This window comes from Hemicordylus capensis, chromosome 6 (assembly GCF_027244095.1).
Source record: "Hemicordylus capensis ecotype Gifberg chromosome 6, rHemCap1.1.pri, whole genome shotgun sequence".
NCBI lineage: Eukaryota > Metazoa > Chordata > Lepidosauria > Squamata > Cordylidae > Hemicordylus > Hemicordylus capensis.
In genome coordinates this window covers 36564662-36588295 of record NC_069662.1, presented here as the reverse complement: position 1 = coordinate 36588295, position 23634 = coordinate 36564662, and the positions used below count along the sequence as shown (strand labels likewise).

Genomic DNA, 23634 nt, shown 5'->3' with positions numbered 1-23634 from the left:
AGCACACTTGCTCTGTACTGCATCTCCTTAACATATTCTGGCTGTTGCAGTTTTTGGTTCAGAATCCATTTTTTCCATATTTGTTGGATTTCTTCCTTGTATTGTCAACCAATTTTAGGTTGTGAGCAGGGAGCAGGGATGTGTGTCTGTAAAGTTTACTGTAAATGTGCATTGTAAGCATGAAGCACTTTATAAACCAATTGTGATCAGGCTATGCATCTACAGTTTTGATCTTTCAGCATGGAGGTGAGAACAGGTGTCAGATTGATCATCTAAAACCACCAAGAAAATGGATATAGCGAGTTACTCTATTCTCTGGCTCAAGTTTTACTTCTGCCACCAAGTTCTCCTGCCTGTCTTACCAGAAATCAACTCCTTTTATCCACTTCCTGCCTATGCCATGAGTAATCTTTCTGCCTAGTACAGACACTGCCCCCACTTCTTCAAAAGAAGTCATTCATTTCCAACTGAATATCTATTGTTTAAGAGAACTCATTTCTGTACAAGTGTAGTTGAAGTGCAGCCCACTGTCCCCCATGCAGTCAACCAGGCCTGCTTTCCTTTGCACCAAGGGTTCCCATCAGGGGCTGAAAGCCATTGTGGCTGGGTATGATGGGTAATGTAGTCCAACATCACCTGCGGACCCAAGCTTGCGAACTCCCACCAGATGCTGTTCTGTGAAGTACATCCCTACATAGCTGGAGCCTGGAAATTAGTTGCCTGCACTTTACCCTGGCCCTCATGGATGGCAGCCTAGTCCCAGGCATCTTCAGGAAGTGTCTCCCCACCACCCGGGGGCAGGGATCTCCTGCTACAACATTGAGAGCAGCTGAATATCAGTCAACAGATTGTCTCAGAGTAAAGGGTGGTTGTGAGATAATACACCAGTCAAGGCTACAGAAGAAGCCCGCTATAATCTTGGCCTACTGATCTGAGGCCACTGCTTCGATAGGAGTTCTTTGATGTCTCTGTGTCAATGCGCAAGCAGATTATCCACAAATAGTAAGTGTGGTCAAGCCAGGGGTGGGTGGGGAGGAACCCTGCCCCCACAAGAGGTTCTTGTTCACATGGGGTCAAACCAGCACAAAGATCCCGTCACTAAAGGACCACAGAAACAAAGCCCAGTTTAGATGGCTAAATGCAGTTTTATGAAGAGAAAAGGGACAGGGAAAGAGTATGACAGACAAACTTACAACTGGGGTGAGGTATGAGGGGTGCATTACCCACCCAGTGTGGCAGGAAGCTGCCATCTATAGGCTGATCATGGTACTGCTGCTTCTTGACTGCTGATGGGGGAGGGTGTAGATAAAACCATCAAATTAAAAACATGCTAAATGAGTAAAAACTAAGTGAGTGGGGGCAGGGGAGGGAGGAATAATATCCACCCATTGTCATGGGAATCCAAGAGGGGTGGAACTAAAAATTAGCCCCATCCTCTTCCATCTGTATTTACAGGGTAACACACAAAAGTTGATTTGTGGCTAAAACCATGAAAGTGTCAGGGGAGGGGGCAGGTAGCAGATGCACAAGAATCGCACTCTTCGAATGCCACCCCTCCCCAAACAAAGACTGATCACCCCAACCCTCCCCTTCCACGCACCCCACAGTAATGGGGGAGGTGTGGGGGGCTCAGCCAAGCCTATTTGCATAAAGGAAGGCCATTTTGATTTTCTGGTCAGAGGAGATCAGAGTGGGGGCATGGGCAAGCCAGACTTGTCCAGCCCCCCTATTTCCCTGGGGGGGCCTGGTTCCTCATCCATCTTGCGTCCATGTTTTCGGAAGTATTTGTATCGCTGAACGTAGGCCTTCACGAGGTTGTTCACCTTGACTGGGTTAATTTCTCCACTCTTGCTGTGACAGATCTAGACAGGTGACAAGGGGAGTTAAAAAAAAAGAAGTCAATGCCTTTCCCTCCATTTCAGTGTTGCACCCCTCGGCTCCTGAAACCTCTCCTCCCAGGGCTTCTACCTTGTGGACGGCTTTGCGTAGAATGTCCTTGTATTCATCCTTGGTGATCTCCTTTTTCTGGTAATACGGTTTGATGGCCAGTTTCACCTCCTCCACTGCCCGCTCTTGTGTATGAAGCTTTTTCAGGTACTGTAAAGGAGCATAAGCAGGGTAATTAGCTGAAGTGGGAGCACTACAAATGTTAAAGCTAACCCAAGACAAGAAGGTAGCATTCAAAAGCAGGCCAGGGCTGGCAAAGCCGAGCTTGACAAATCCCAGGCACCGGGGAGCCATGGCACCTTGAAATGAATTTTGGTTTTAAATTTTGGATACATTCAGCTTATGTAACAGCTACAGCCCTTCCTGGAGAAAGCAGATCCAGTCATGGTAACAACATGCTTTGGCGACACCTAGACTGGATTACTTCGGTGCACTTGAAGATTGTTCGGAAGCTGCAGCTGGTGCAAATGCTATCAGAAGCCTGTTTTGCACCACACATTATATTAGTCCTGTGCAAAGTGCACTGGTTCCCAACTGACTTCCAAGTGAGTCAGACGTTTTGCCATTAACCTCCCAAGTGCTGGTGTTAACCTTTAAAACCGTAACTGGTTTGGAGTACCGGAAGGGTTGCCCGATGCCCTATGAGACTGCCCACCTCTGAGGTTAGCTAGGGAGGCTCTGATCTAGGTTCTGTCACTAGAAGAAAGGCTGGCTGGACTCAGGACAGGCCTTCTCTATGGTTGCTCAGTTCCCTCCCCATGCCTGACCTCTTCCACTGCATCCTTCTGCAGGACCACAAAAACGACCCTCCTTCTCAGGATTGACTGAAGGGAATTCCTGCTCTTATATTTTTGTCTCATGTTTTACTGCCGGAGTTTAGTTACTTAATGTTGGCTGTTTTAACCGACATTGATATTTTCTTTTTGTAGCGAACTGCCCCAAATACCCATATAGGTAGAATGGGGGTGGTGGTATGTATACAAATCATTTAGTAAGTAAAAGAAATAAAAGACCTGTCACCACCTTAAGGGGCAACTGTTGTCTCAGTACAGACAATTCCATGCCCTTTACCTTATCGCTGTCTCCACGCCCCTCAGAGCTGGTGCTGCCCAGATCGGTGCCCGATGAAGCGAAGAGACCGGCCGAGGGCGGGCCTGAGGGGGCCTGGCTCAAAGTCCCAGGCAACGTTCCTGTCGGGGTGGTGGGGGTGGAGCCACAGCCTCCTAGGGGCAGGGAGCCCTGAAGCAGGTACGAAACTGGTGGTCCAGCCAGGTGCGACACAGGTGGATGGGCAGGTGGTGCTGGTGGCTGAGAAGGCCCCAAGGAGGCTGAGGGCTTGGTGTGGGTCAGAATCTGGGAGGACAGAGAGCAAGACAGTTAAAACGCTTTGAGGCAGATGCAAGTGTAATCCTTGAGCCAGTGCTTAGAGGCAGACTATCAGGCCTGTCCTTTAGGCGGGGCGAGCGCCCCCAGCCCCACGCTCTCCCAGGCCCCGCAACTGGGCCCAACTACCCCCACACTCCCTGACAGCTGCTGCTGCTCCTCGCCCTCCTCCCTGCTCAGTGAAAAAGAAAGGAAAGAGTGCTTCTGTAGAGGCAAATTCCCTAGTAGCTTTGGGATTAATCTAGCATGTAGCACTAAAAAGTTCCATCGCCTCCCTCCCTTGAGCAAAGAGAAAGGCGATTATAAACTTTCCAGCATCAGGACGCACGGGCGCCTCTCATTTAGCATCCAGATCGCGCAGGGCTAGGAAAGTTCGGTTGCACCTCCTCTTTGAGGAGGGAGGCAATCAAACTCTTTAGCGCTACGTGCCAAATCAACCCTAAAGCTACTTGGGCTTTTTCCTCTACAGAAGCACTCCTTTCAGCATCACACTTCACAGTGCAGGGGTGAGGCTGACGGGGAGTGCTCTGCTGAGTAAACGGTGGGGGTGGGTGCGTGTGAAGAGCAACCAGCCCCGAACCCTCCTAGGGACGGCTCTGTAGACAGTGAGGCATGACACATCTTCTACAGTTAACAGTTAAATATTGGAATGCCAGCCCCCAAATGGAGGCAAGTGGATAAAGCAATGGATGTGCTTGGCTGTACCCAGCTAGGACTAGGTGATCTATGAAGCACTTTTGGCACGTGGGATAGCAAGCATAGCAGATACACTTCTTTTATAGGAGCAGCAACCAATGATGGCAGCTGAAGAAATCATCACCATGTACAGTGTTGGAACATAGGAAGCTGCCTTATACCGAGTCATACCATTGGTCTATACAGTTCAGTACTATCTACAGTGACTGGCAGAAGCTCACCAAAGTTTCAGGTGGGAGCCTTTCCCAGCCTTACCCGGAGATGCCAGAGACTGAACCTTCCATCTGCAAAGCAGAGGCTCTTACACTTGAGCTACGGCCCCATCCCAACCTTTTGCACTGTCAATCCAATTTCCTTTACAAAGGCATTTCATTGCCCGATTCCCCACACTGATCATGCCACTGCTAATGCCAGAGTCATACTTCTCTAAAGTCAATATGTTCTCTCAGTCCAAAATGGGAACTGAAAACGAACCATAGGAAAGGTGAGTCATTAAAAAAAAAATACTGGAACCAGGTGCATGGATCCTGACGAAGTGGAGTAATTAACAACAGCTTTAGCAGAACTTTAAACACAACGGAACTAAAACTTTCAATATGTTTAGAACTGAAGGTGTTAAAAGAAAATAGCTACACTGATTTGGAAGTGCCTGTTGAAGAAGGTTTAACAGCTGATACAAAAGGAAAGCAGGAAAATCCACCAAGACAAGACTCATTTAGCATGGCACGAGCTCTCTACTGTGCAGAACTATTTCAGCGTTCTACAAAAAGTTCATTACAGGTACTTTTTCCAGCAGTGTTACATTATCAGCTGACCCTATATCCAGAGTGGGCTGTTAATCAGTTGAATTCACATCAAAAGGCATGTTATGTGGATTGTTCCAAAATGAATTGCAATTGTGGAAGAAAAATCTACTTCTCAGTAGGACCTAGAAAATTCAGTTTCTGAAATTGGACAGAATAGTTTATTTCCAGCCCAATCTTATGCATGTTTATTTGCAAGTTTCGATTTGTACAATGGGGCTTCAAGTGTACACAGGATTGCCAGCCTTAGTTTAACAGTTTATCAATTTTCACACATCTACTTATTTTGCATTTATGATGCTTCCAGGAGTTGTCAAATAATATGGGAACTTCTCTCAAAAAGCAAGACAGCAGAGGATGCTGGAAGGACATGGAGATTAGCATTTAGACCAGCTTGGGAGGTGGTGGGGAAGAGGGAGACCAGCAGCCATGGGAGAAGCAGTCATCTCTGTTCCTCAGCACTGAAGCAGATCAAACCATTTAGCAGGAAACTAGCCACCTATTTCCAAGCTTGTTCCTGCAACCAGGGGAACCAGAAATGTGATTTAAACAAACCCCAAAGTGTAGCGAATCTCAATATGCCAGCTTCTGCATCAGATAGCTTTTGCTTTCACAGCACTCTGAGCCCTGAGGCAATCTCCTTCCCTTAGGTGGGTGCTACAAGTACATGTCTATGCACCACAGACATTGCACTTCCTTTGGAGTTTTACACTCACTGTTTCAGTGTTATCTGCACAGCAGTCTCTAGTGAGCCCCTCATACATTAGAACCCAAACTACACTTCACACACAATCTAGAAATATCTCATATGTTCAAGGAGGAGCAGCCAGAGCCAAATTGCTTGCCTGAATGCAAGACTGGTGCAAAAAATGCACATTGTGGCTGAAACCTGAGTACCAACGTTGCCACCCTCTGGCAAAGAGAAGAAATGAAACTCATGCGCATTGCAAATTCATCCCAACATTCAAAATCTGCATTCAGTTGGACACTTTCAGATTTGCTTCATACCTGATTGGTTGCTTGAATAAGCTCCTGGGCTTTTGCCCGGCTAGCAAGGTTTGCCTCTTCCATCTTGAAGAGCAGGGCAGTCACTAAGTGAGAAATAAGAGGCTTAGAAATGGTCTCCAAACTGCAGGGGCAAGTAGACATAATTGCTCATCTCCTCCCATCCATTCTAGGTCCTACTCAGCCTTGAAGTGTGTAAGGTGTACCAATATTTTTTCTCCAGTGCAGCTAACAGCAAAGAAAGTGAGAGAGATATGGGGAGAGATGGACCCCACTGCCCTGCTCAACATGGACCACCTAAAGGAATATCTATGGAGGAAGAGAGCTGGTCTTGTGGTAACAAGCATGACTTGTCCCCTTAGCTAAGCAGGGTCCACCCTGGTTGCATATGAAAGGGAGACTAGAAGTGTGAGCACTGTAAGCTATTCCCCTTAGAGGATGGAGTGCACTCTGGGAAGAACATCTAGGTTCCAAGTTCCTTCCCTGGCTTCTCCAAGAGGGCTGAGAGAGATTCCTGCCTGCAACCTTGGAGAAGCTGCTGCCAGTCTTGTCTAATACTGAGCTAGATGGACCTATGGTCTGACTCAGTATATGGCAGCTTCCTGTGTTCCTATGAGCCCTCAAGCAGGTGGAAGATTTCAATAGTCTGTTCGGTAACTTGCAACTCCTGGGTAGCTGCTATTCTCCAGCCTGTGCAATCCACTGAACTGCATACCCACCCAACACACTTTGCCAAAAAAAGAACAAAAATTTATAAACAAAGATCCTGGAAGCAAAAATACACAAAATAAGCAAACATATGAAAACGTGCAGATGAGGTTTTGTGGTTTCTTGGTGCCATCTGTGACCATTCTGCTTAAAGGAAACCCAATCCCACATATATTTATGCAAAATGGCACACATCTGCATGCATGCACTCTCTTTAGACAAAATCTCTTGCTGCCTAAAACAAGGTTTTGAAAGAGACTAGAATTTCTAATCACAATTCCTTGCAGCTGGGAGAAGAGACAAGCACCAATATCTTTCTCTTCCAGTCAGCCCTCTCAATTCTCAGCATTTGCTGGATGATGAGTGCCCAGCTTTAATCCATAGCACCAAGAGACTTTATATACTAAAGTGAAAGATAAGATTTTACAGATCGCCAAGATCTCTGCCAGATAATATCGTGCACGGGCACCAGATTTCTGCAAATCTAACCTGGTTCATCCAGCAAAGGCATACTTGAACAGGGAGCTCTGGACAATTTCACATCACCAAGTTCAGTTTATTTTCTTTCTTTCTTTTTTAAGAATTCAGCTCTGGTTCTTAGGAGCACTTTACTATGGTCAAGGTTGCAGAGCCATAAACGATCTGCTAGAACCTACAGCTGCCACCAGCATACAGGGTTGAACAAAAGCCACCCTTTCCTCCCTCCCTACCTCCAAGTCCCCCCTTTCTGATACCTACATGCCAACACACCACTGGTGCAGTCCACCCCACCCTGCAGGTTCCAAGACATGGGAGCAGGTGGAGGGGCCAGGCTGCGGGGAGGATGGGGTGGCTGTGGCTGCGGCTGCTCCTCTTTGGTCTCTGACAAGCTGTCTGCTTCTGGCTCATCTTCAGGCACCCTGGGCTGCTCAGCTGGGGGGTCTTCAGGGAGGAAGGAGACATCGGGTGTCTTACAGCTGCTGTCCACTGTCTGGGAATCAGGAGTGAGCTCCTGGCCGGGAGCCAACGGCTGAGGGCTAGGCGGCTTGGCTGTGCCCTCTGACTTCTCTGAGCCCGACCATGAGGGCTCCTCCTTGACCCTCAAAGGGCTGCTGGCACCCTGACTGCAGCTGTCAGCTTTGGATTTCTTCAGCCCAGTCTTAACCTTGAGTTTCTTCTTCTTCTTGGGCTCCGAGGCACCCTTTGGCTTGAGTCCTTTCAGTTTTTTCACTCCCAGCTTGGCCTTCAGCCCTTTGACTTTCTTGGGCTTGAAACCTGGCTCCTTGACATCAACCATCTCACCTTGGCCTGCAGCTGAAGCCCCAACCATCAGCACCTTCTCCTCCGACTTGAGGAAAGGTGAGCGGCTCTCCTTGTCACGGCTAAATTTCACACCAATGGAACCCACCTCCTTGACTGATGTAGTGCTGCTTACTCCTTCACGGATCAGTACAGCCACCTTAGACTGGAGCTTCACCTTCCGGCCTGAGCCTAACTTGCCACTCTCCTTGTGGCTTCCAGCTTTAATCTTCTTCCCAGACTTGTCCCTATCAGGTCGGGCCTTCTTTTCTGCTTTGGGCAATTCTTGTTGTTCAGAGCAGGGAGGTCCCTCTTTCAATTTCTTTTTGTACTTATCACGGGCACCAGGACGGTCTTCAAGATAGGCCCTCTTGCGCTCTTTCTCCTTGGGCACCTTCTGCTTCATGTCCTCCTCGGACCGTTTGTCCTTGCGGGATGGGATTGTGTCTTCCTTGGTCACTAGCCGCACCCCAGCAGATTTTGATTCTTCAGTAGGCTCACGGTCTGAGAAACAAGCATCAAAACTCATCCCTTCAGAATCATAGAGCACCTCCCGCTTGGCTCTCTCCGGTGTCTCCAACAGTCCGTCCATCTTCTCCTCATGGTTGACTGTGATGGTTCTCTTGATGGTGAAAAGGTCATTGTCATTGAGGTCCTGGATTGACGGCGGCACTACAGTCCGTGCATCTCTCCGCCGCTCCATCAAGACCTTCTCAGATTTTGGTTCCTCCAGCAGGTGGACTTCCCGCTCCTTGTCCTTGGATATCCGATGGGAGGGATGCTTTTCCCGTGAGTGAGACCGAGAGCGTTTCTTCTTCTTTCTGCCACCATCTCCCCGGTGTTTGTCTTTGTGCCTACTGCGATGGGCGCGACTACTGCTGCGTGACCGGGATCGGCGCCCACGGCGCTTCTCCTTTGACTTGGAACGCCTGCTCTTGCGTCGCTCAGCAGAGGTATGTGAGGAACCAACAGCAGACAAGCTGGTGCTGATGGAAGGTGACCAGGAGCGGGAGGTGCGATGATGAGAGCGGGAGCGAGAGCCCCTGTGGTGCGAGTGCCGACGTTCCTTGGATTTGGAGCGTGACTTGGATTTCTTCTTCGGGTTCCAGGACGAAGCATAAGGTTCTTTAGTTTTCGAGGCCTTGCGCTCTCGTGACCTTTTGCGCTCCCTTTTAGATTTCTTACATGAGCCAGAGCTGGAGCCAGAGTGGGACTTGGAGGCAGGGCGTTTAGGGGCAGGTGGAGGCGGTGGTGGTGGCAGGGGTGATGGGGCCCGGTGGAAGCGTTCTCGTCGCTGAGTCAGGATCTTCCGTCTCAAATCCACACCCTTCCAACGTGGGTCAGGTTGGCTCTCACTAAAGTCGATCTGCAGGGCTCCTTCATCATCCGAGTCTGCATGCAGTGACAGGAAGTCATCTCCTTCCACGACCCGCAGGGTGCGCTGTTCAGCAGGCCGGCACCTGCTCCGAAATAGTCGAATGGGGCTGTACCGCTCATCCTCTGGCTGGACGATCTCACCTTCCTCTATTTCCGAGTCACCCCCACCACTCCCATCCCACTCCATGGATGACCGGCGTCCAGTTCGGTGATGTCCACTTCCTTTGGATGTTTTCTCCCCACTCCTTAGCTTTGCATTTCCAACTGTTACCACTTCCAGGGACACCTTCCCCTCCAGCTGGGGCTTGGCTTCAGCATCCAAGCGGCCTTTAGGAGCCAGATCTACCACAAATACCCTGCGGCGTGGTTCAGGAGCCTTGGATTCCATCTGTTCTGGGGGAAGCTCCTCAGGCAGAGTGGAATCAGCACCTGGGGGCTCCTTGGCCTCAGAGGCCTCAGTGGGGCCGACTGACTCACTTTCATAATCCCTGCCAGGTTCTGCTTCTGGTTCTGAATCTTCTTGCCCTTTGTCTGAGCTAGGGAAGTCTTGGCTTAAGCTGTTTTCATCATAGATTCCAGCCAATGTTTCCGAGATGCGACTGATGCTGTGGGACATGTCTGGAGGATGCTGGTCATGATCATCATCTTCATCATCGTCATCGTCGTCATCCTCCTCGGGAGAAGGGGTGCTAGCAGAGGAACTGGGGTTAGAGCCTGTGGGATCAAAGGGATCGTATTTCTGGTCATGACGCCCACCCTCGGCCTCTTTGTGGGGAGAGTCACCAAAACCAAAATCGCCATTGAGGTTATCCTCATCAGTAGGGTGGAAAGGATCATAAATATCTAAGTCCGGGGAGTGCATTGGGGGGCAAGGGTTTTCGGAGCCGCCACCACCTCCTTCGCCAGGCAGGCCCTGATGGCGGGACACTGAGGAGGTCGATGAAGAGCAAGATGATGAAGAAGAGGTGCTGGAATTGGTCTTATCCAAGGAACTGGCAGGTGGTGGCTGAGAACGCTGCTGGGATTCAGACTCCCGACCAGTGGCACCCTGCGGGCGCTGCTGCCCTCCATTAGATACCCCCATGCCAGTGCCCAGAGCCATGCCCAAGCAAGGTGAAGGAGAAGTCCTGTCTGTTTTGGGGAACTGCAAAAGCTCACTCCTGGCTAAAGCAGAAGTCCAAGTGGCCTTGTCCATTATTGGCTGGGCTCTGTGTGGGTCCAGGGGGTAGGACTGCTCTGGAAGGGAAAGGTGGCCAATGGGGCATGGTCTGCTTCCTCTCCAGCAGGATGTTGCTGATCCGACACAGACTGTGGGGAGCAAAAAGAAAAAAAGCACCGTTAGGAGTGTCAGATCTCACCCATATCCTCTAAGAGGGAAGGCCCCTACATCCTGTTTCTCAATGTCAACTCTTCCTTTTTAACAAACTTTATTGTTTGTTAAAATATAGACATGACATTCACACCTAGGTATTAATTGATAGAAACTGTATTCTGAATACCCCTGTCCAGTTTAAGGGCCTAGGAGTATTTGGATAGCTGTTTTTTTCTACCATTTTAATTGGTATGACAAGAGTACAGAAACAAAAATATACAAACAAGCAAAACAAACATAACCACAGAGCTAGTTTCTGTTATTTGTTTCTTTTACCCCCCAAAAAAGACACCAGATTATTGCATACAGGATTATTCATCCCTACAATTTAAGCCAGCCAGACTCAGATTAGAACTGAGGAATCAGGGTCCTAGAAGCGCCATTTCTTCCTCCAACCAGAAACCTCAGATCACAACTGATACTCCATCCACTTATGAAATTAACTAGCTCAGAAGCCGCCTGGAGTAGTGGTCAACAACCACTGAGTCTTTGTCCAAGTCTTGTCTGTGGAGAGCTGCCACTTGGGCCCTCCAGTCAAAGGACTCTTCTCTTCATTGGAAATATCTTCTTCATTGGCTGGCACTTAAAGGGGCACTACAGATGCATAGGATTGCCAGCAAGTCATACAGTCACAGAATGGAGAGCAACAGTTCTTTGAATCTCCCCATTCCAAATACTAGCAATAGTCCTAGGCACCTAAACTGGGCAAGGTTACTCAAAATATAACTGTTTCTATCAAACATGCACAGTTGCAAATAAGTTGTGTCTAAATTTATTATATTGTACTGCCAAAGTCTAGCAGTCAGTTTCCCACCATGAAAAAAAGCTGTTGGCTCTGGAAGGAGAAACTGGTGAACCTCCATCAGGACCAGAGGTGACATGTCTCTGAACACCAGGTGCCACGGAACACCAACGGGAAAAGGAGGCTGCCCTATTTTCCCCACTGGCGAGATTCCCAGATGTACCTGGCTGGCGACTGCGTGAAGTAGTATGCTGAACTTGATGGCTTTTCATCTGATCCAGCAGGACACTTTCTTACATTCTTAGTCTCTTGAAGCTCAATTCCTATTAATATATTCTAAACTGCCATCTACTGTTCCAGAGAATAACATGCTCCCCACAACCCTCTCTTCATCCATCCCATTTCTTTTGCAAACACAAATACGCAGACATACCAGACTTTTGCATTCTCCAGGATTGATTTCTTCTCAAGACACCTGACAGAGTGCCAACATCTCCCAGCCGCACCTCAGCCACCAGCTCCACTTCTTCCATTTCTTCGTCTCCACTGCCAAGAGCGACAAATGGAATTAGGAAGTGAATCCCACAAGCCCCCAGAAACCTGTTTTTTGCCCAACTCATAAAGCTTTAAACAGACAGATAATCCATATGAACCTTCAGAAAGGCTATGTATTGTTTTTTGTATGCACTTCTAAGAACACAAAACATAAATAAGATAATCCACAAAGCAGAAGAGAAAGGAATATGCATGGCAGTCATAGGAAGCTGCCTTATATGGAATCACATCAATGGTCCATCTAGTACAGTATAGGGATGTGCATGAATTGTGATTCAAACAGCCATTTGCAGCACATCCTCCGCACCTTTAAAAGGGAGGAGAGCAGATCCATACCTGCTCCTCTGCCACTTCCTGTTTCGGCCACGCTTCCACAACCACCCACCCCCAGCTGCCCTCGGGCGCATTTCCCCGCCCCGCAGCTGTGGAGGCATGCACATGGCCTCTGTGTGGACCTGCTCCGCTCCCTTTTAAACGTGCAGGGGATGTGCTGTGGATCGCTGTTTGAATCGTGCACATCGCTAGCACAGAACTGCATACATTGACTGGCAACAGTTCCCTAGGGTTTCAGACAGGGGTTTTCCCCCAGCCCTACCTGGATATGACAGGGAGTGAACCTTGGACTTTCTGTATGCAACAAACTCCGTAGCTTGGTGGTAAAGCATAGCTCCATTTGTCTCTGGATTCAGTCAAAGAATCCACATTTATTGGAGGGAAAAAATGTGATTGGAAGAGGAGGGATGTACCAATAATTCAGCATGGGAGGACAATCACAAACTAGAGGCCCAAACTGCAACTTACTCTCTCAATTATGGAGTGTGCAACCATCACACGCACCTTTTTCACGATGGAGAATTTTAAAACTTGGTGCTTTTGAGCATTCAAAGCATTGCATATATATTAACTACTTGTTATCCTTACAGGTTTGTAAGGTAAACCAGTATTATCCTCATATTGCAGATGGAGGGCCGAGAGGCAGTGAATTGTCCAAGGACACCTTGTCAGTTCATGGTGAAAGTGATATTCAAAGCAGGGACCTCGTAATTTGTAGCTTAGTCACTACGCTACACCAGCTCTCACTTGAGCTATTCTAGTGTTATGCAAAACTACTTCTAGAGTCAGGAAGTCAAAGATTCAATGCAGAACTCTAGATAGCGTCCATGAACAGAGCACACTTGTCTCTCTTCAGATTGTTACTTTGTAAGAATCACACTTACTAAACCACCTGGGTCCCTGTGGAGCTCTCTACTCCCTGGGGCAAATGGCAAGTCAGTTCCAGGTAATCCAGGACTCCAGCCAAGGCAGGCATCGCAGCAGCAGCAGCAGCAGGAGTCTCAAGAACCTAGAGGAAAATAAGAATCAGCAGGCACACACACAGGCAGACATCATAATTCCTTCTTCGCTAGGGGGCAACACCATGATATGTCCATTTTCACAGTACAATATTTCTGACCATTTACCAGACTCTACCACAAAATGGTCCCACCCTAAGGGTGATCACACTATCCATCAGACCCCATTTGTTCCGAGAGACCAAGCTCATGTGTAACTGATGCCAGCGTGCTAAGAATCTCTAGCAGCATGTCACGGACTGACACTTGTGAAAAGATTTGTGATTGGTCATTAGTGTCCATTAATGTTCACATATTATAGAACAGGCGCCCCCAAACTGCGGCCCTCCAGATGTTGCTGAACTACAATTCCCATCATCCCAGCCACAATAAGTTGTAGCTGGGGGTGATGGGAATTGTAGTTGGGCAACATCTGGAGGGCCACAGTTTGGGGAAGCCTGTTATAGAAGGAACAAACCATGTGTACAATAGGATACTGCAACATACCTCACCCATCAGGGCACTCCTATCAGAGACCAATGCAGGGTCCCCAGTTCCCAGCCAGCTTCCGCCGAGCCCTTCAGACCTGGAGCTCCTGCACCATTTCCTTCGACTTGTGCGCTTGTATTCACCATCTGAAAAATGAAAGCAATGACAGGAAGAGGGTTTTGCATTTCAGCTCAGATTTCCACCCAGGGACGGGCATTTGGGGCAGTCAGCAAATCTGACAAAATAAAATAAAATACTGACAAAGGCAGGTATGTGTGTTCTGTACTGAAACACAACAGGACATGCTACACCTACTTTATAGTCCAGCTTTTGTTAGAACACACTAAGTTCCCAGCCTTGCCAGTTCCAGGGGTATCTTGGAAACATGGTGGTGGGTAGCATACTAGAAAGGCTTAGGAACTGGTTTGAACAGAACACCCTTCCAAAATCCAAAAATTAAGATGTTCTAACCCCCAAGCCAACTTAGAAACTAGGAAGGGCCATCTTATGATTTTGAATGTTTGCAGTTCCCCCAGTGGGTCAATTAAAATTTACTATGCACATTAAGCACTCAGCATTTCACCAGTGACTGCTCCCCCGCCAAACCTCACATTCCTCAACCATAGCCTAACATCTGCCATGCTCACTTAAATTCTCTACGGTTATACTATTTAGGGTAGAGGACCCTATTGCAGAACATGTGGCCAACCCACTCTTGCTCCATCTGCTCCTCTAGTCAAAGATTTGCCCTGGATTTTCAGCTACCTTTCTCATTGGCTGGGTCTTGCAGTTCACCTGTCAAACCACTGCCCACAGCTTGCTGCAAAGCCTTCTGCAAAGATAAAAGAATGGTGGACACAGTTAATATCTGCTGCAGAACATCAAGACCTTTCAAGTGCCCAAAATCCAGCTACAAAGTAACGAGTCAAATTTCATGGTAGTCTTTGAATATGCATGCACAGACAGAGCCCACCAAGCCAATAAAGTGAAATGAAAACAAGAGGGAAGAAATCTCATATGTAAGTGGCTCCCCAAAACACTCAAGAACATTTGCATTTTGTTTCAGGCCTAAACTCTTCTTCAGAAGGCTCTGGAACAATCATAATTATTATAATAGCAATAATGATATAATTCAATTTAATATAATTATTAAATTGAACCCCTTTCCCTGCATACTCAGAGCTGCTACATGCATTGCGATCATTTATATGTTATTGAGGAAGAATAATCTCTAATGCTCACAAATGCAGAGAGAGAGAGAGAATATGACACTCACTCTAACCAGTTCAAATTCTCAAAATGAATCTCACAAAGATAAGCTATTTCATCAAAACTAGACAGAGTATAAACTGCTCCCAAGCAACCAGAGTTGACCCAGACTCTCCACTTTGTAGGTTGTCTGCAGTGAGAAGTTTGTACCTTTAAAAATAACAGAAATCCACTTTGCGTGCCTAGTTCAGCATTCAGTGAGCCTTCTGTGCCCAAGGCTGAGCCAACACTTTCACTTTTGCACCCAAAACCTCCTGTTTTGCTGCCACCAGGTGCTTCAGACTTGTATTGCATTTTGTGCCAAAGCCCCCATAATTGCCTGAGCCAGTTTGATTATCTGTGCTGCTTTCATACTCCAGGCTTATTTTCCCTTCTGTCTACCTTTTTCTGCATGCCTTTAGGCTAGTCATTTTGGATGTTTGTTCTCTCTCTCTCAGGAGGAAGCACTGAAAAATGCCCTTTGGATGTATTTTATTCCCAGATTCTCTGTTCCTAGGAATGTTTATTTGAAAGCAGATTTCAGACTTCAAAATGGGGCTTGGTTCCTAGTAAGCTTATACCGATTGCAGCCTAACACCACAGATGTCTGCATGTTTGAGGGTAAGTCCAAGTGTCTTCAAAGGAGCATACTCCCAGGAAAATGTACATAAGATCACAACCTGACTGCAACTATGTATATACTCAGGAGCAAGTAGCACTGCTTTAAGTGTTGCTTACTTCCACATAAACATACTTAGAATTGGACTGCATGTATTAAGTTTGAGTAAAAGGAGTTTGTTGGCTTTTGGGGGGGTGAAAGAAAAAGGTGCTGCTTCAGTCCTGTAGGGCTGGGAAACACTCCTGCCTGAAACCATGGAGAGCTACCCATCAGTGTACACAATATTAAGCTAGATGGACCAATGGTCTGATTCAGTATAAGGCAGCTTGCTATTTTCGCTCGCCTGTGCCACACTGCACGGTGCGCTGTGTGGTCTACTGGCCCGCAGGACAGCCTTTTGGGGGAATACAAGGAGCTGCAGCAGGAAAGTCCTAGTGCACACACAGGCCTTTGGATCCTAGCCCATGTTATAGGTACCAATATAAAAAGTAAATTCAAGCTTTATTCTGAAGTACAAAAAAGTCAATAACCACCTGTAAAATATACATAAACGAGCCTGTAAAATTATCATACTTCTGAAGGCAAAAGTCCAATTGTATATTTACTCAGAAGTAAGTCCCACCAATTTCAAAGGACTGACTCCTCAGTAAGTATACAAAAGATTACAGCCCTAAAGTCAAAACACAATGTTTTCCAGAGGGCGGGGGCATGGGGGGAGTGATCAAATTATTTCCAATTCACACTCCCCCCCCCCAATTATCTGAAAGTTATTTCAGCTGGAATCTAATTAACAACAAGATAAAGAACGAGATTCTATTATTATTGTAACACAGAATTCAGTATGGAGTTCTCATTTAACCCACTGGATGTCTAATCCTAATATCTATAAAGCTTGCCTTCTCAATAAAACTCTATCATTCAAAATAATCAACACTTTTGTTGCCCAGCACATTACAAAAATGGCTGTTTGGCAACTATTTGGATTGGGTTTTTTAAAATAATAAATAATAATAATAATAATTCGATTTCTATACCGCCCTTCCAAAAATTGCTCAGGGCGGTTTACATAGAGAAATAAAAAATAAATAAGATGGATCCCTGTCACCAAAGGGCTCACAATCTAAAAGAAACATAAGACAGACACCAACAACAGTCACTGGAAGTACTGTGCTGGGGGTCGATAGGGCCAGTTACTCTCCCCCTTCTAAATAAAGAGAATCACCATGGTAAAAAGGTGCCTCTTTGCCAAGTTAGCAGGGGGTAATTCATAATGCATTATGGTTTTATATATCTGTAACTTACTATATAGTACAGGCCATTAGATATGATAAGACTGCTTAAGAGATATCGCATTAGGCAATTTAATAAGCTTTTAAAATCCATGGTTCACCTGAAGAGCTTAGGTTCAAAATCAATGGGATTCTTGGATGATTTTTAGGCATTTATGGGGTGTTTTTAAAAGTTATGATTTTTGTAATATGTACTACAATGTTTGTCTTTAATTTTTGGAAGGTCTGGGAATTTTTCACGTGTGGTTATTCTGAGCAACACAAAATATGACTTCCAAAGCAAAAAAAAAAAGCTGCTTCTGAAGACTCCTGTAAAGCTCAGCTTTCACTGGGAGAAAGAAAATCAAGCCTTCACATTTGCTAAAAATAATTTTTTTAGGACAGTTTCAGGACTTACAGCCTCGTGGCTCACAGTGACTGTTCTCCTGCACTTATAGATACAATATATTTTCCTGAAAATCAAAATCTTCATTTTTCTCCCTCACAGGCCAAGGAGGAAAGTACAAATTTCAAATTCTGTGCACAGACATTCATGGACATCTCAAAATGTGAGTCGACAAGATTCATAGTTGAGACGTTAAGCACAGATTCTAGGCACATATACCCCAGCAGTAGCAAAGCATTAGATGAAAGGAGAAAGATAGAACAGCAGACCCTCTAAGGTTAAGATCTTAGTAGGATCGCCTCTGAGGTAGGAGCTGAACCATTTTCCAAATCAACTCTTGAACCAATGGCAGGAGACCACATGGTCTTCTGCCAGTCTTGCTGCCTGTTCAAAATGCTTGCATAGGCTATTCTCAAATTTAATCATATGGCAAGAACAGGAGTCTTAGAACATAAGGACGCGTCTTATCAAAATGCTTATATCAGACACTAGAGACATTCATTTCAAACACTGGAACAAGCAGTATTCTGTCTTGGTCATTCCTTCCTACATCACTTATATTGCACCCTCAACTCCCCTCCTCCAGGTTAAGAGCAAGGTTTGGGCATTTCAGTTTCCCAAATACAGAATTTGTAAGGATTATTCAGGAGTAAATACCTTACTCCAATACAGTTCACACTTTATGTGCATGAGCATGCACTGCTTAACCAACCATAGAATGCAAGAACTGAGAGGGACTTCAGGAGATCTCTTCTTGTCCAACTTGTGATTCACTGCAGAAATCTGCAACCCATAGAAAATTCTTCTGCAAAATCCAGAAAGTGAACCAACATACACACAAGGTCTGGTCCAAAGCATGGGTTCTAAGAGTATAAGTACTTGCTACATGCTGAGAGGAGGGTAGGGTTGGCAAATATGCCAGGCTCTCCTGTGTAAGAAAGAGGAGGAAAATCAAATGACCTGCTGCTTTGCATAAGCAAGCAAGCCACACAATTCTGGACACTTATTGGCCTCTCCAGAGCAGCACACTGTGACAACACAAACACCCACTCCAAGCAACTTTGTCCCATTGTCCCAAAATGGCGCTCAGTCCCATGAGACTATGCATTTCCAAGCATGCACTGCTCACAAGACATGATTTTTTTTTTTAAAGCAACAAGTATGCCCACCACTGCACCCAAAAACCTATTAAAGAACAGAGCGGTCATTACCAAAATGATAACTTGGCCAGCACAGAAGGCACCAGATTGGTCCCAATCCGCATCAAGAGAAGATTCAGTGGTCGGCTTCTCGCCTCCTCGTGCAGGAGGATCCTCCCTTACTGGGGGGTGTCGATTCTCCTCCTCTTCCATGTCTGCAGAAGCTGCAAATCCTGAATGTTGATGGAGTGAGGTGTCAGTGACAATTCAATTTCTGACCTCCTTGTCCTGTTCAGATCTATGAAGAGGATGCACTCTTCTTGCACACGTCAGAAATTCTGGAACTTAGTCTGCAACACACACCCTGATACCCCACATATCTCCCAGAGAATCCATGGGGCCTGGCTTCCAGGCCACGTATTTATCCACCAGCTCCCTCCAGTACTGCTCTAAGGCAGACGGCTGTATACGAAGAAAGTGAATTCTGACTAAGCACCACTGCAATCAGTGGAGAAAATTTAGGTAAGACTAACTCAAGCCCTATTTATTTCAGTGAGAATTTATCAAGATTCATTTTCTCCTAATACAAGCGAGAGTTTAGGCCTGGATCGCCTGCATTCAGAGAAGCAGCACTGGAAAGCTGAGGGTGAGCAAGGCTCTCTCTAAAAGCTCTCCCCGAGCTCAGATTATGAATTTCTGATGGTTACCCAAATGCAAAGAGGTATACTCTATGACAAAATAAATGCTATTCGCCTCATTTGAAGCCTGCATATTTAAAATGAAAGAGAGAGAGAGAGCAACTAGAGACTAAGGATCAAGGTTTTCTATCCCACACCGACCCAGCCAACCACCTCCAGCCAACACTCTGGAGCAAGGGAAATGCTCTAGCCCAATGTACAAGCCACCTTCAAGGGAGTACCAGGAAGGGGGAAACCAGAACTTGGCTCCAGATTCTGTTTTGTAAACCAGGGCTCACCCCTGTCATGGATGAAACAACAAGGAAAAGGAGAGTGCCCCAGGCTTATCTTAAAATCCTCCTTTTGTGACTAAGTGTAACTGGCTTCTAGAAGCAGTGCTATCAGAGTGGAAGAAGGGAATCTAGTGACAGTGCTGTCTCCAAGATCTTCAACAATGACTCTCTTATTAGTGGGTGAGGAGACAAATATCCCTTATTAACTAGTGGAAAAATAAGAAATTGCTTTGATGAGTTAAATTAGCTACTGAGGAGAGGCAGGTGACAATGGGAGAAAAGGCCTCCTCAGCAGCAGCATACCCTCACACCCACCGTGGAATTTGCCTGGTGCCTATGCCAACATCTTTTTGGCAGCCGTTTTAATATATGCTTTATTTTTGTTGACTGTGGCATTGTGAATCCTAGGGTCTAAGGCAGGCCTGCACAACATACGGCCTGGGGGTCAGATCCGGCTTGTGGGGGGCTTTTTTACTGGCCGCCAGGCAGGAATATCCTGCAGCAACATAGGAACTGGGAACTATCTTACAACACCATCCTATTATATTTAGTCAGAAATATGTCCCACAGTAAACCCAGTAAGGCTTACTCCCAAGTAAGCATGCCTAGGATTGCAATCTCAAAGCAACAGCAATTTAGGGAGAGGAGAGGACTGGCATTTGTTTGGGGCTGGCATGCACTCCAGGTGCCCGACTGACTGAGGGAAAACAGGGTCTTTTTTTCTGGACATGATCCTTGGTTAAAATTGTGGATTCCTTGTATGAGGGGAAAGATTCACAGGTAACCAATAATTGCTTTCATTTATATTTTAAATACTTAATTTTAATGTAATAATTAATGCACTGAAAATTGATATCAGCCCCCCCTCCGGCCACACACACACCACAAGTCACGGTTGGTTCTGGCCCACCAGGGCATTTGAGTTGTGCACCCCTGGTCTAGGGCTACATAACACAACTGCCTTGCTGAAGCTAAACAAGTCTAGGTCTGGTCAGTGCCTGGATGGGTGACCACTTGGGAACATCACACACATCATCTCGAGTTTCATCAAGGAAGATAGGTAATATATACATGCAAAAACCATTATGGTTTTTGTTTTCATTATTCACTATCTGTAATCTGCTTGTGAAGGGCAGTATAAAAACAAACAGTTGCAGCCCTATGCGTACCCTGTCTAGACTTCAGTGTTCCATGTAACCTTCTACCAGTTTATACCTGGATGGAGTATATTTTGCTGGCGCCTATACCTAAACTGATTAAATTTACCCACACATTATCACAAAACAACCCTTATTTTCTCAGCTGCATTACTCTAATGCAAGACTCTGCCCTCTAGCTTCTCTCAGGTCCCTCACTGTGCCTTTTCCTTCTCAGCTCAGAATCCCAGTGTCTCTCCCATTTCCTCAGTTCCAAGTAACATTTCCCTCAGCCACTTTCTTCTTTGAGATAAACTAGACCAAATGACCACCAATAGTAATGGACACATCTGGAAATGAATTTGAATGGCACTAGATATTGAGATTGTCCAAGACAGGGAACCAATGGTAAGATAATAGAGTATCAATGACTAAGCGAATGGAATGTCAGAGTTCCAAGCTTGAAATAAGTGGAATAATGGGTTCCTCAGTAGTTTGGCAAAATCCCAACTGACACCTGGAAGATGCCCTTAATTCAGTGCATATATCCAATCCAGATGAAGTCAAAAGATTTTTCACAAGATTCTCATTTACTGAATGCATTATTTAGCCAATATGCACAGTTCCATGCTCGATTCTACATAACAGAATCTCAATATATGAATTACACACCATAAGGATTGAGCATTGGAAATAACCAAGTGCATCATCTGTCCTACCACTTGCTTCAAAGATATTTTACATTGAAAGCATCCCCAACAGTTGCTTATGCAGTTGTTCCCAAAACCCTCCCGGCATCCTACCTGCAAGCAAATTCTTCCACAAATTGCCTTCTCAGGACTCCACTATGGCCCAGAGAAATCTGCCATTCTATTAGTTTCTCATCTAGAACTCCCAACATTCTGCTGTATTCTCACTGGAGAGGTCATTCCACCAACTTGATACTTGGGAGTCTCCTTGGCCTACTTCATATTTTGAAGAGGACATTAGCACCCGAGGCCAATTTCAACATGCACATTACTTTTAGTTACCATTTGTTTTTCCTGGTCCTTCTTTCTCTCCGAACTCATTCTCACCCCCTCACTCCGTTCTATATTACTCTCAGATATGCTTGATCAAAATGGAATCTCTCAACCCTATAACTCTCACACATTATGTAACTTTGTTCTTCATCTACTCCTTTCTGCCACAAACCAGGCTCCCTATCATGAACCAGTTATCTCCCCCATGGACTTGGTATATGCCTAATTCACACCAATCCCCATTCCTACAAGCAGTTCCTTGCCTAAAAGCCACAGAGCAGGATTTGATAACCCTACAAGCCCTAACCGAATCCTCACTCTGCGCCCTCCAAATCACACCAAAATGCCCCCTTAAGCCCTTTCATAGATTTGCAGGCCACAAACACATCCATCTCCACTATTCGTTCTTCCAGGTAAAACGCCAGAAGCTTTCCAAAGCCCGGGAACATCCAGCCTTACATGCCCTCTTCAGGACCCATGTCTACTCAGAAGTAAATCGGACGGAGTTCAAGGTAGGCTTCCCTCACCAGCTAGGTGTACACTGAAATGCATCCACAAACATGCCACTTCCCATTGTCTCCCCTTCTCCAGACTTCATAAACCCCAAACTGGATACTTCATTCCCAGGTGAGACGGTGGCAGCTCGAGGACCCCCCACCCCGGAAATGCTCCTCCCCATGACTATGCGACTCTTCAGGCTGGGGCCGCCGCCGCCCCCCCCTTCTCCTTTTCCCACACAACTTCCCCCCCCCAACCCTTTCCCTAACGGGCTCTCTCCCCACAACCCTCTCTGGCCCCACCATAATACGACGCCCCCCTCCTTGTCCTTCTTTTTAGCCCTCGCCCTGCATTGCGCACACCTAATATTTCCTCCCCCCCCCCGAATATTAACACTTTCTGCACCCCCACTCCTGGCCACAATATCAACCCGTTAACAACATCCTTCTCAAGCCGTTGGCATAATTACCCGCCTCCACGGGGAAGCTCTGCTCAACCCTTCCACCCGCCTAGTTTAGCGCAAGCAGGGGAAGAGGCAAAGGAAACACGGTCGCTGCCACCGACACTGTCCGGGCCCGGCCTCTGCGGCAGCCATTTTACTCCGCTGAGTCCTGCTGCGGGGAGGGTGGCCGAGAAGGGCGGGGCAAAGGGGGCCAGCGGCATTCTGGGAGATGTAGTCACCATGGGCGGCCTTCTTCAGGCAACAAAGAAGAGAATATACTATAACTACCAGAATGCCTAGAATCGGCTGGGAAACGGAGCGCAAGGTATGATGGGAGAAGTAGTACTGAGGATGTGGTATCGCAGGCGGCCTGTTCTTCAGAACTGCCGCTCCCGCAGTGCCATGCGAGGCCAAGGGGCTCCAGTCTTACATAGTTCTCTGTAAGGTTTCTAGTTTTCGATTTCAATTGTTAGTAGTGCCATCCATGTGCGGGGAAAGAGCGGGGGCAATACATGGACATTCATGTAAAAACTCAAAGCACTTCGCGTTACATTCTCCCTTTCATTGCCGTGCTCTGATTTCTGTACCCACGAAAGGACCTAGACAAAGCTGCTTTCGTTTTTTCAGTTAAGGCTGATACTCCCACCCCAGATAAGGCTTGTGTGCTTTTAAATGCCGCCTGACAAGCATTTAAAACAAGTAAGTATACCGCTCTGAGCTCCTGGGAGGAAGAGCGGCATATAAACGTAATGAATAAAATAATAAAAATTAAACCGATGGAGATTCAGTATCCGGCTTCACCGTTTGCATTTATACTTCTATTCCCTTAAACATTATGAAAGTAGTATGTAACATTTCCGCTCCCTTTCGTTGCAGTGCTTTGCAAACATGTAATACTTAATATTAATATAAATAGGTAGATAGATAAAGATCTTGTTCTCCCAAAAGGAAAAACAAGCTGCATGGATTGTGTTTGCTGTTTTGAAAGGAAAGTAGGGCTTTCACGCCTGTAAAGGCAAAAGTTCAACAGGTACCCACAGCAGATGCAACGATGAATAATACTGTAACAAATTGGATTTCTGCCTGGTCTGCAGCCTTTTAAAGCCACAAGAAGCTTCCCCAGTTGAAAATCAACACTGAATCTGTAACATCAAAGCATAGTCAAATAAACTCTCCGTTTTATTTTTAAGATGGTGCAGA

The 23634-nt window shown here is 46.3% G+C and overlaps 1 protein-coding gene across 6 annotated transcripts; it reads right to left on the bottom strand.

Moving 5' to 3' along the window:
* Positions 1 to 1125: 1125 nt before the first annotated feature.
* SCAF1 (SR-related CTD associated factor 1) lies at positions 1126 to 22622 on the bottom strand. 6 transcript variants are annotated; one of them, XM_053262676.1, is made up of 11 exons: positions 22462 to 22622; positions 18439 to 18664; positions 14452 to 14518; positions 13705 to 13832; positions 13084 to 13208; positions 11745 to 11857; positions 7281 to 10505; positions 5838 to 5920; positions 3019 to 3300; positions 1969 to 2097; positions 1126 to 1862 (listed from the first exon to the last, which is right to left on the bottom strand). In XM_053262676.1, the coding sequence occupies exons 2-11, from the start codon at positions 18577 to 18579 to the stop codon at positions 1686 to 1688; spliced, it is 4470 nt and encodes a 1489-aa protein (XP_053118651.1). In that variant the 5' UTR covers positions 18580 to 18664; positions 22462 to 22622; the 3' UTR covers positions 1126 to 1685. The 6 variants fall into 6 exon arrangements, with proteins under 6 accessions (XP_053118651.1, XP_053118650.1, XP_053118649.1 ...); XM_053262675.1 differs by having other exon boundaries at positions 18439 to 18599; XM_053262674.1 differs by lacking the exon at positions 22462 to 22622 and adding an exon at positions 22022 to 22061 and having other exon boundaries at positions 18439 to 18599.
* Positions 22623 to 23634: the final 1012 nt, after the last annotated feature.